Raw genomic sequence first — 12,317 nt, forward strand, 5'->3', positions numbered from 1 at the left:
CCAGCAATCAACAGCCAATTATTGCACAACTATATTCTACCCACCTCAAGACTCCGCTCCAATATAGAAGCATCAAGAAATATGGACCAATAGGCTTTCTACAAACACTTCTATTCAATATCCATTGTTTCGTGTTCTGTCTTGTGTTGATACTTTTAATACCCTATTAATATCCTCTAATGCCACATCATCCTTCCCACCTCACTCAAATGTAATGCCACATCACCCTTCCCACCTCACTCAAATGTAGATATAAAATCAGGGAAACGCAAGTTCTAATCTGTTGTGTATTTGTGAAGTCTTTGAAAATGTAATAAGTTTTACGAAACGCGCCCGTGTCGCGTCAGACTAGAAATAAAAATGAATTTTGGAGAAGTGATTTTTGATTTACCTCCAACAGTGAAGCATAATGTACGAAAGATTGAGAAAATTCGTGTTAGAATTATTAATCTTACTTTTTCGGTCATATTTAATAAAATATATATATATATATTTATATATATATATATATATATATATATATATATATATATATATATATATATATATATATATATATATATACGTGTGTAATCACCTAATTATGCTTGCGGGGGTTGAGCTCTGGCTCTTTGGTCCCGCCTCTCAACCGTCAATCAACAGGTGTACAGGTTCCTAAAACACACACACACTGTGTGTGTGTGTGTGTGTGTGTAACGCTGACAAACTCCGTAACAACATATGCCTAAGGGAATAACAGCCAAAGCCTCAACTAATCTTCCCCATCGACACAGGCTGCGCTATTTAGCGAAGTAATTCCTCGCAGATGTGTTGGGCTCTTGAGGAAAAATGACTCGTCTCCTGAAAAAGCTGAAGTGGGGGAAATTGGTGAGTCAAGTTCGAGGCCGCAATGTGCTAATGCCAGCAGGTGGGAGAGGGGGAGGGGGAATAGTGGGAGTTACGTTTGAAGCCATGCTACTTATTTGTGGTTTTATAAATCTCTCTCTCTCTCTCTCTCTCTCTCTCTCTCTCTCTCTCTCTCTCTCTCTCTCTCTCTCTCTCCTCCTTCTCTCTCCTCCTTCTCTCTCCTCCTTCTCTCTCTCCTTCTCTCTCTCCTTCTCTCTCTCCTCTCTCTCCTTCTCTCTCTCTCTCTCTCTCTCTCTCTCTCTCTCTCTCTCTCTCTCTCTCTCTCTCTCTCTCTCTCTCTCTCTCTCTCTCTCTCTCCTCCTTCTCTCTCCTCCTTCTCTCTCTCCTTCTCTCTCTCCTTCTCTCTCTCCTCTCTCTCCTTCTCTCTCTCCTTCTCTCTCTCCTTCTCTCTCTCCCTCTCTCTCCTTCTCTCTCTCCTTCTCTCTCTCCTTCTCTCTCTCCTTCTCTCTCTCCTTCTCTCTCTCCCTCTCTCTCTCTTCTCTCCCTCTCTCTCCCTCTCTCCCTCTCTCTCTCTTCTCTCCCTCTCTCTCCCTCTCTCTCTCTTCTCTCCCTCTCTCTCTCTTCTCTCCCTCTCTCTCCCTCTCTCTCTCTCCCTCTCTGTCTTGGGACTTCTCGACTCTCTCAGAGCCCTTAAGACTACGACCCCTAAGCGTGGTCCACCCAGCTACGAGGCCCCCGACTGTGTGTTTGTGTGTGTCTGTTTTTAAGGATAAACTCTCAAGCTTCTACAACCAAAGCGAAAGATGGAACGCAAAAAAAGGATGTGCGAACATGAATACGAAGAGAAAGGGTTCTTAATGCCCGAAGAAAAGGGGGGAGAGATGAGACGGCCGAGTGAAAGACACGGTGGTTCGCTGAAAGATGAAGAAGATGAAGAGGGCGGCTGAGCAAGAGAGCAGAGACTGGGACCAGGATCAAAGGGTAAAAGATGATAAGAAAGAGAAAGCGGAACACGAGAAAATAAAAATAGGAGAGAAAGGCGATGTCGAAATGACACGGAACATGAACAAGAGAATTAAACACAATAAGGAATAGGTAATATCAAAGGAAAAAGAGAAGGTCAGAGTGAAGTGGGCTGTACAAGCCAACGAGAGGGTTCAGTGATAAATTGTGCACTAACGAGAAGTTATGGTAACGTGCGCTCTGTAACACAACGAAGTACCAGGATGAAAGATGACCAGCGGTCGTGAGAACAGACAGACAGGAAGATCAATAATCAAACACGAACAGAAGTTAAATTACAAAAGATAATTTAACGACAAGATGACTGGGGGTAATGTACCTGGTCTGAACAAGCACCCACTGGTCTCAACAAGCACCCACTGGTCTGAACAAGCACCCACTGGTCTAAACAAGCACCCACTGGTCTGAACAAGCACCCACAGGTCTGAACAAGCACCCACAGGTCTGAACAAGCACACATTGGTCTGAACAAGCACCCACTGGTCTAAACAAGCAACCACAGGTCTGAACAAGCACCCATTGGTCTCAACAAGCACCCACTGGTCTAAACAAGCACCCACAGGTCTGAACAAGCACCCATTGGTCTGAACAAGCACCCACTGGTCTGAACAAGCACCCACAGATCTGAACAAGCACCCACAGGTCTGAACAAGCACACATTGGTCTGAACAAGCACCCGCTGGTCTGAACAAGCACCCACAGGTCTGAGCGAGCACCCACAGGTCTGAGCGAGCACCCACAGGTCTGACCGAGCACCCACAGGTCTGACCGAGCACCCACAGGTCTGAACGAGCACCCACAGGTCTGAACGAGCACCCATAGGTCTGAACGAGCACCCACAGGTCTGAACGAGCACCCACTGGTCTGAACGAGCACCCACTGGTCTGAACGAGCACCCACAGGTCTGAGGGAGCACCCACAGGTCTGAGGGAGCACCCACAGGTCTGAGGGAGCACCCACAGGTCTGAGGGAGCACATACAGGTCTGAGGGAGCACCCACAGGTCTGAGGGAGCACCCACAGGTCTGAGGGAGCACCCACAGGTCTGAGGGAGCACCCACAGGTCTGAGGGAGCACCCACAGGTCTGAGGGAGCACCCACAGGTCTGAGGGAGCACCCACAGGTCTGAGCGAGCACCCACAGGTCTGAGGGAGCACCCACAGGTCTGAACGAGCACCCACAGGTCTGAACGAGCACCCACAGGTCTGAGCGAGCACCCACAGGTCTGAACGAGCACCCACAGGTCTGAACGAGCACCCACTGGCCTGAACGAGCTCCTACTGGTCTGAACGAGCACCCACAGGTCTGAGGGAGCACCCACAGGTCTGAGGGAGCACCCACAGGTCTGAGGGAGCACCCACAGGTCTGAGCGAGCACCCACAGGTCTGAGGGAGCACCCACGGGTCTGAACGAGCACCCACAGGTCTGAACGAGCACCCACAGGTCTGACCGAGCACCCACAGGTCTGAACGAGCACCCACAGGTCTGAACGAGCACCCATAGGTCTGAACGAGCACCCACAGGTCTGAACGAGCACCCACAGGTCTGAGGGAGCACCCACAGGTCTGAGGGAGCACCCACAGGTCTGAGGGAGCACCCACAGGTCTGAGGGAGCACCCACAGGTCTGAGGGAGCACCCACTGGTCTGAGCGAGCACCCACTGGTGTGACCGAGCACCCACAGGTCTGAGCGAGCACCCACTGGTGTGAGCGAGCACCCACTGGTGTGAGCGAGCACCCACAGGTGTGAGCGAGCACTCACTGGTCTGAGCGAGCACCCACTGGTCTGAGCGAGCACCCACTGGTCTGAGCGAGCACCCACTGGTCTGAGCGAGCACCCACTGGTCTGAGCGAGCACCCACTGGTCTGAGCGAGCACCCACTGGTCTCAGCGAGCACCCACTGGTCTCAGCGAGCACCCACTGGTCTCAGCGAGCACCCACTGGTCTCAGCGAGCACCCATTGGTCTGAGCGAGCACCCACTGGTGTGATCAAGCACCCTTTACCAGCACCCTATTGCCTTTACCAGCGGGTCCTCACAGGTAAGTTTAGCTCCAATTTGGTAGTCTAGTGCTGTCAAAGGACTGGCCTGCTGTAAGCCCTCGCTGCTCTGCTTGATGAGGCCGCCAGCCCGTACTGAGTGACGGGCCGCGTACTTACACTCCTCTATATTATCTCCACTCTGTCTCAACTTTGACTTTTACAGACGTGTTGGAAAGCCAGTATAATGTATGCTGACGAAATATGGTAACAAATGGAGAGTGGATATTTTGAGTCCTGCTATGTCTAATCCTCCTGGTCTGTGTGGTCTATGTTGCCTGCCTGGTATGTCTGCTTTATGTTGTCTGCCTGGTCTGTGTGGTCTATGTTGCCTGCCTGGTATGTCTGCTCTATGTTGTCTGCCTGGTCTGTGTGGTCTATGATGTTGTCTGCCTGGTCTGTGTGGTCTATGATGTTGTCTGCCTGGTTTGTGTGGTCTATGTTGCCTGCCTGGTATGTCTGCTCTATGTTGTCTGCCTGGTCTGTGTGGTCTATGTTGTCTGCCTGGTCTGTGTGGTCTATGTTGCCTGCCTGGTATGTCTGCTCTATGTTGTCTGCCTGGTCTGTGTGGTCTATGTTGTCTGCCTGGTCTGTGTGGTCTATGATGTCTGCCTGGTCTGTGTGGTCTATGTTGTCTGCCTGGTCTGTGTGGTCTATGATGTTGTCTGCCTGGTCTGTGTGGTCTATGATGTTGTCTGCCTGGTCTGTGTGGTCTATGATGTTGTCTGCCTGGTCTGTGTGGTCTATGTTGTCTGCCTGGTCTGTGTGGTCTATGTTGTCTGCCTGGTCTGTGTGGTCTATGATGTTGTCTGCCTGGTCGATATAATTTGTATTGTCTAATAAATTTGCACTGTTAAGGTTTACTTTGAATAGTTTACTGGTTTGTTCTGTTTGTCTGGTCTCTCTCTTGGCTACCCAGTCTGTCATCTTTTGACCGTCTCTTCTGTCTATTTGAAAATTTTTATTTATTAGCTGTGAATATCTTATTTGTTTGACCTGACAGATGCATCAAGTCTGTATGGTCAACCGATCTGCCTTTCCTTGTATATTCTGTCTGGGCAATCAGTCTTCTGATCCAATTCATCTTATTCGTTAATATTTCGCCTCAAATTCCAAAATTCCCTTGACAGGGCGGGATCGTGCCTTCATGTACAATATTCGTACAGCAGACTACAGACATATTGAACCTGCAAGGCAGATCTACCCCCACACTCTCAGTGGCCTTCTGATCTCCCACGTCAGTTTTAGTTTGATACGCAGACAATGCAGTTAATTTTAACACAGGTGAATATCGGCAATGCAGCTTCAGGACGAGATTAAGAAATATGGAAATGTTTCAGTCGTAGAACATTAATATCGCCCGGGGAAGAACGATGAAAGCGAGCATACATTCCCCCGATCGAGCTCATCCATTGAACAGCTGAAAGGATAAACTTTGCAAACTTTTATTAGGAGAATTTAAGACGCAGAGACGGACACACTTTCTTAGCAAGCGAGAGGCCCCAGGTTCTGTTCCTGGGCATGCTGAAATGATCTGGGTGCCGTCCCTGCACTCCTTTAGACCTGTGTCAAGCAGTACCTACACTGCCACCTTGGTGCGAATTGACAGGCGGACAGTGCTCTGAGGGAAGCATGTTGAGTACGGCTTTACAGTGAGCTATGGCAGGAGAATCTCTAGTCACTAGAGTCTAGCTTAATAAACAATACAAGAAACTTTAATTACTTCCCTTTATTTCAGACAGAACGTTTATTGCACATTTCAAACTCAAGCGAGAAATATTCATCGTCGGGTGTTAAACCCCTTGCCACTACCCGCCAAACACACCGAAACTACGACGTTGGTACAACGTTTGAACAAGGTTTAACACCTAACCAGTTATAACAACCAATATAGCAAGTTGTAACAACGTTCTAATACGTCATAAACACGTTAAGCCAAGATGTAACAACTTTATTACAAGTTGTAACAAGCGGGAAATAGACAGTTTCGGTTTGTGTTTCCAGGGTACAACCTTCCAGGTGCGGCACTGTCTTTGATGCCATTTTGGAACTTGAGTCCTTTGTGCCGTCTTGATCGCTATATTACATACTCTTCTACTCCTTGTCAACGTATCTCAGTTTATATAACAAATGTGTTGTCTGCGCACAGACAGGCAAGACCAACACCATGACCCATGCAGTTATTTCTTCACTGACGAATACCTCCAAGTTAAGCCGCCCAACCACTTAGACTGGACGGTAGAGCGACGGTCTCACTTCATGTCGGTCGGCGTTCAATCCCCGACCGTCCAAGTTGTTGGGCACTATTCCTTCCCTCCCCGTCCCATCCCAAATCCTTATCCTGACCCCTTCCCAGTGCTATATAGTCGTAATGGCTTGGCGCTTTCCCCTGACAATTCCCTCCCTCCAAGTTAAGCCGTATGTCTTGTTGCCACGACGGACAACTGCTGTAAGCTACGGAACCTCAGTGGGACGCCTAACATGTAACAATTCTCTTAAGGTCGTCTAAGTCGGCTGTAATCCGAGACGTCGTGCTCGTTCTATAGCTAGTATTGGAATTACGTTTGGGTGTCCTGGGACCAGATTCACGAAGCAGTTACGCGAGTACTTACGAACGTGTACATCTTTCCTCAATCTTTGACGGCTTTGGTTACATTTATTAAACAGTTTAAAAGCATGAAAACTTCCCAATCAACTGTTGTTATTGTTATAAACAGCCTCCTGGTGCTTCGGGGCTCATTAACTGTTTAATAATTGTAAACAAAGCTGCCAGAGATTGAGAAAAGATGTACAGGTTCGTTAGTGCTTGCGTAACTGCTTCGTGAATCTAACCCCTGGTGATGCACTTCCCTAAGATGAGATGATGCCTCAGGAGTCCCAGCTTCCCAAACACTCAGCTCTCCGATTAACGTGCACCGACGCACCGTTTAAAAGCAATTAAACTCTGGAAATTCCATCTAAGCACATGGCTATCGCCTTACCCAATGCCTGCCATCTCTCCTGGTTCACGTTGGCGACCTGTTCATGTTGTTCATGCAGGTCGGCGTTCAATCCCCGACCGTCCAAGTGGTTGGACACCATTCCTTCCCTCCCCGTCCCATCCCAAATCCTTATCCTGACTCCCTTCCAAGTGCTATATAGTCGTAATGGATTGGCGCTTTCCCCGACAATTCCCTTCCCCCTTCTCCTCGCCTTCCCCCCTCCCCTCTACATCACGCCTGACTCATGCGTGATGTCACAACATATGACTGCATTATATGACATCACAGTACAGGGTGATATCCCGTCATCAGCTCCAACATCACGACTGGCTCATGCTGACGTCCAAGCTGATAACCCAACATCTGCCATCTAGTCCCTCCTAACTTTGTCCAGCAAGTCACCTAGCTCACACACCCTGCCTTACTTAGTGCTCTGATCAACCCCAATATTCCATCCTGGTGACTCCTGATGTGAAATTCATTTTTCATACCTGTTGAAATTCTCATTAGTTGAGAGGAAGGATTAATATTTACATGCAAAATAGTGTGAAAGTAGAGAGAGAGAGAGAGAGAGAGAGAGAGAGAGAGAGAGAGAGAGAGAGAGAGAGAGAGAGAGAGAGAGAGAGAGAGAGAGAGAGAGAGGGAGAGAGAGAGAGAGAGAGAGAGAGAGAGAGAGAGAGAGAGAGAGAGAGAGAGAGAGAGAGAGAGAGAGAGAGAAAAGAGAGAGAAGAGAGAGAGAAGAAAGAGAGAAGAGAGAGAAGAGAGAGAGAGGAGAGAGAGAGAGAGAGAGAAGAGAGAGAGAAGAGAGAGAGAAGAGAGAGAGAAGAGAGAGAAGAGAGAGAGAGAGAGAGAGAGAGAGAGAGAGAGAGAGAGAGAGAGAGAGAGAGAGAGAGAGAGAGAGAGAGAGAGAGAGAGAGAGAGAGAGAGAGAGAGAGAGAGAGGAGAGAGAGAGAGAGAGAGAGAGGAGAGAGAGAGAGAGAGAGAGAGAGAGAGAGAGAGAGAGAGAGAGAGAGAGAGAGAGAGAGAGAGAGAGAGAGAGAGAGAGAGTGAATAACAATTTATAGAAAGTAACGAAATGGAACCGTTGGGGAGATTCTTCAAATCGGTGATGCTGATGCTCTATCGTCTGTACTATTGGGTAGCCTTAAAAGGGATGGATCCCAAGGCAGCTAACTGCTACCCATTGGAACTTGCCATCCCCGTGGCTACCACTCGAGCACAGGCCGGCGGCGAGGTTGGAGAATTAGCCTCGGCTACCATCCTCTTTTGTCCGGTCGTGTTGGTCGAGTGGTTAAGGGATCCTGTACATTATTTGCATTGCTTCTGGCAGTATGGGTTCGAGTCACTTCTGGGGTGTGAGTTTTCGGTTGCATATATACCTGGAGACCGTTCAGGCTTGTTCGCATATGTATATTATATATATATATATATATATATATATATATATATATATATATATATATATATATATATATATATATATATATATATATAAATGCAAACAAGCCAGAATGGTCCCCAGGACTATATACAACTGAAAACTCACACCCCAGAAGTGACTCGAACCCATACTCCCAGGAGCAACGCAACTGGTATGTACAGGGACGCCTTAATCCGCTTGACCATCACGACCGGACATAAGGAAGTGATAGCCGAGGCTATGTGAACCACTTCCCCGCCGGCAATCGGATGGTAATCTTTGTGTTTGCATTTGTGTTCCTCATGTGTGCCCCAAAGAATGAGGTGATTTGATAAAATGCTATACCCAAGATTACCATCCGAGTGCCGGCGGGGAAGTGGTTCAAATAGCCTCGGCTATCACTTCCTTATGTCCGGTCGTGATGGTCAAGCGGATTAAGGCGTCCCTGTACATACCAGTTGCGTTGCTCCTGGGAGTATGGGTTCGAGTCACTTCTGGGGTGTGAGTTTTCAGTTGTATATAGTCCTGGGGACCATTCTGGCTTGTTTGCATTTGTGTTCCTCACGTGTGCCCCAAAGAATGAGGTGATTTGATAAAATGCTATGCCCAAGATTACCATCCGAGTGCCGGCGGGGAAGTGGTTCAAATAGCCTCGGCTATCACTTCCTTATGTCCGGTCGTGATGGTCAAGCGGATTAAGGCGTTCCTGTACATACCAGTTGCGTTGCTCCTGGGAGTATGGGTTCGAGTCACTTCTGGGGTGTGAGTTTTCAGTTGTATATAGTCCTGGGGACCATTCAGGCTTGTTTGCATTTGTTTTCCTCACGTGTGCCCCAAAGAATGAGGTGATTTGATAAAATGCTATGCCCAAGATTACCATCCGAGTGCCGGGGGGGAAGTGGTTCAAATAGCCTCGGCTATCACTTCCTTATGTCCGGTCGTGATGGTCAAGCGGATTAAGGCGTCCCTGTACATACCAGTTGCGTTGCTCCTGGGAGTATGGGTTCGAGTCACTTCTGGGGTGTGAATTTTCAGTTATATATATATATATATATATATATATATATATATATATATATATATATATATATATATATATATATATATATATATATATATATATATATATGAGAGAGAATGTCTGTCTGCCGCTCACAATGCTGCCTTCTGAAAGTCTCGCTTTACGACGACAACAGGTATCGGAAAACTTGTATAATCAAACACGTTTCTTCCTAAGTTGGTACCTGGTCGACCACTCGAGCAGAGGGGGATGTAATACCACGTGACAACTCAATCATGAACGTGTCGATAGTTTCCAAAATTTCCGAGCCGGGCGTGAAAGTTTTAATGAGTTAAAAGCTAGTACAATAGATGCTTCATTCATTTTAAAATCTCAGGCGAAAGATTAATTACCATTTGATTACACTAATCTTTTTATCTGGCGCGATCTTATTCTGTCTCATATATAAATGACATATTTGTCTTGTTATCAGAGAAGAACAGGAAAGTCTTTCATTCGCCGGAATGGTTAATCGATGCAAAGCTATGTCTTTGTTGTTCAGTAAATCAAGCGATGGCAATCATCAGTAACTTTTTGTCTAATGTTTCCTTTGGCTTCAAGAGCCGTCTCTGTCAGGTACAAATGTCTGCGCCCTTTGTTGTTCTCGCGTGTCGGAGGGGAGAAAAATAACACGCAGTTTATATTCTTCATAATTAGATGTTTCATTGTAGTTTCTTCGTGTTTATGCGCATTCACACTAAGGCACATTCTGCCTCCTCACAACCGGTTAGATTATCCATTATACACTGTCACAGCTATCGTTAGATTATAAGACTTACAGAAGCTGCCGAAAGCCTATTGGCAGATGCAACGTCTTGCAACAATTCTTCGTCACATATTCAATTGGTAAAGCTAACTTGCATACATTTCACCTCTTCTTCTGAAAATGTTGACAGGTTCACAAAATGCATATCTTAGCATCAGGAATTACAAAATTATAAAATAAATTTTGAAGATTTAAATGGTCAACTTCCTTCTCGAGTGAAGAAAAAGAACATAAGAAATATTAAAAATATTCGTGCTAAAATAATTGATGTAATCCTTTCTGTCTACCAAAATATATTTTTATAAACATTAAATATTTATTACATTTTTTCTATATCTCCCTCTTTCTTCTCAGCTTTTTAATGGTAAATATTATTTTCTGTGATATAGTGGAAACAAATAAAAAAATCTGAGTTGAACCAAAATGCCAGAGTCAGTCGTCGTGGGGGTAGCTTCAGCTCCGTGCCATGTGATACTCGCTTCGTTGATGCGAGCCCCAACACGCCCATGGTGGGCAATTACTGTGCAAAACTCGGTGAGAAAAGTTTCAAGCGTTTAGCTTCCATTGTCGGACAGACAGACAGCTTGATATTCTATTTTAGGTAGAGAGAATAATTTTCGACTGCAGGAAAGCAAAATTTTAATTTACATATATATATATATATATATATATATATATATATATATATATATATATATATATATATATATATATATATATATATATATATATATGCACATCAACTAACTGTTCACTTACTAATTAGCTATTTTTTAAATACTGAGCCTCCACGACTTTTAATAGGAACACATGTGTGTGTGTGTTTTTTTTAAGAATGCAAAGTTTTTCGCGTTATTATCACGTTCCTTTACAATTTCTCAGTTTCCAAACTTTTTCGACCTCCTAATTAACATTTACAAGACACTACGGCTGACCGTACTAGCTTGTTGTGTCACGCCAGGCCGTGTCCTTGACCATACGTGTCCCAGCTCAAGTTTCACATGTGTCACAGCTGTATCACCTCATGTATCATCTCAGCATCACCAAATATATCACGGCTGCAGCATATTATAAGTAGTTAGTCCAAATCTTTCTTCTTTCTCACCAGTAAGTTTGATTTGAAACACACATATCAAACAGCGTGGCTTTAGTTAACAAGTTAACGAATTTTAACGTAAATTATGCTTTTAATCTTGTAAGTTTTGATGTGATTTTTTACTAAAGTTGAAGTGGATGATTTGTTAGCTTTCCTGAGAGATGAACTTCCCAAATATAATTTGGTGTTTGGCTTTTAAAAGTATAACCTGATGAACATCATGTCAGGTGTTGAAGGTATGACCTGCTGAACATCATGTCAGGTGTTGAAGATATGACCTGCTGAACATCATGTCAGGTGTTGAAGGTATGACCTGCTGAACATCATGTCAGGTGTTAAAGATATGACCTGCTGAACATCATGTCAGGTGTTGAAGGTATGACCTGCTGAACATCATGTCAGGTGTTAAAGATATGACCTGCTGAACATCATGTCAGGTGTTGAAGGTATGACCTGCTGAACATCATGTCAGGTGTTGAAGGTATGACCTGATGAACATCATGTCAGGTGTTGAAGATATGACCTGATAACAACGTCATGTTCTCTGAACATGACATGATAACACTACATTTATCACCTAAGCATACACAGGATTGTTCAATAGCTAACCTGTGTTCATAAATACATGCACATACAAGCGTTTATACTTAATACACCTACAGGTGAACTCAAGCCTGAGTGAACAGTGAACATTCTGAACCATCCTGAACACTACACCGGACACGAACATGGAAGCAGATTCCATTTTTGTGTGGCTAAAGTCATTCGAACTTTATCAATTAATCTTGCGTTCCATATTGAGGGAACTGTCTAGCGTGTTGTTAGATAGTTCCATCATTCGTCTTTGGCTTCGTGTGTTGCTGGGTTCGTGTGTTGCTGGCTTCGTGTGTTGCTGGCTTCGTGTGTTGCTGGGTTCGTGTGTTGCTGGCTTCGTGTGTTGCTGGCTTCGTACGTTGCTGCCTTCGTGTGTTGCTGGGTTCGTGCGTTGCTGGCTTCGTGTGTTGCTGGCTTCGTGCGTTGCTGGGTTCGTGTGTCTCTGGTCCCGTTGCGTCTTTGGGCTTATATATAGCTGGACACATGTATCTTTG

At 45.6% G+C, this 12,317-nt stretch overlaps 1 protein-coding gene across 1 annotated transcript; it reads right to left on the minus strand.

Moving 5' to 3' along the window:
- Positions 1 to 4,152: 4,152 nt before the first annotated feature.
- LOC138360968 (uncharacterized) lies at positions 4,153 to 4,833 on the minus strand. The gene has a single exon (XM_069320456.1). It carries the CDS (start codon positions 4,831 to 4,833, stop codon positions 4,153 to 4,155), a length of 681 nt encoding a protein of 226 aa, XP_069176557.1.
- Between the last annotated feature and the right edge of the window lie 7,484 nt (positions 4,834 to 12,317).

The sequence above is a fragment of the Procambarus clarkii genome, chromosome 8 (assembly GCF_040958095.1).
Source record: "Procambarus clarkii isolate CNS0578487 chromosome 8, FALCON_Pclarkii_2.0, whole genome shotgun sequence".
Classification (NCBI taxonomy): domain Eukaryota; kingdom Metazoa; phylum Arthropoda; class Malacostraca; order Decapoda; family Cambaridae; genus Procambarus; species Procambarus clarkii.

What these genes read in the sequence shown, in the direction of transcription:
- LOC138360968 (XM_069320456.1), bottom strand. Translation starts at nt 4,833, where the DNA reads ATGACAGACTGGGTAGCCAAGAGAGAGACCAGACAAACAGAACAAACC.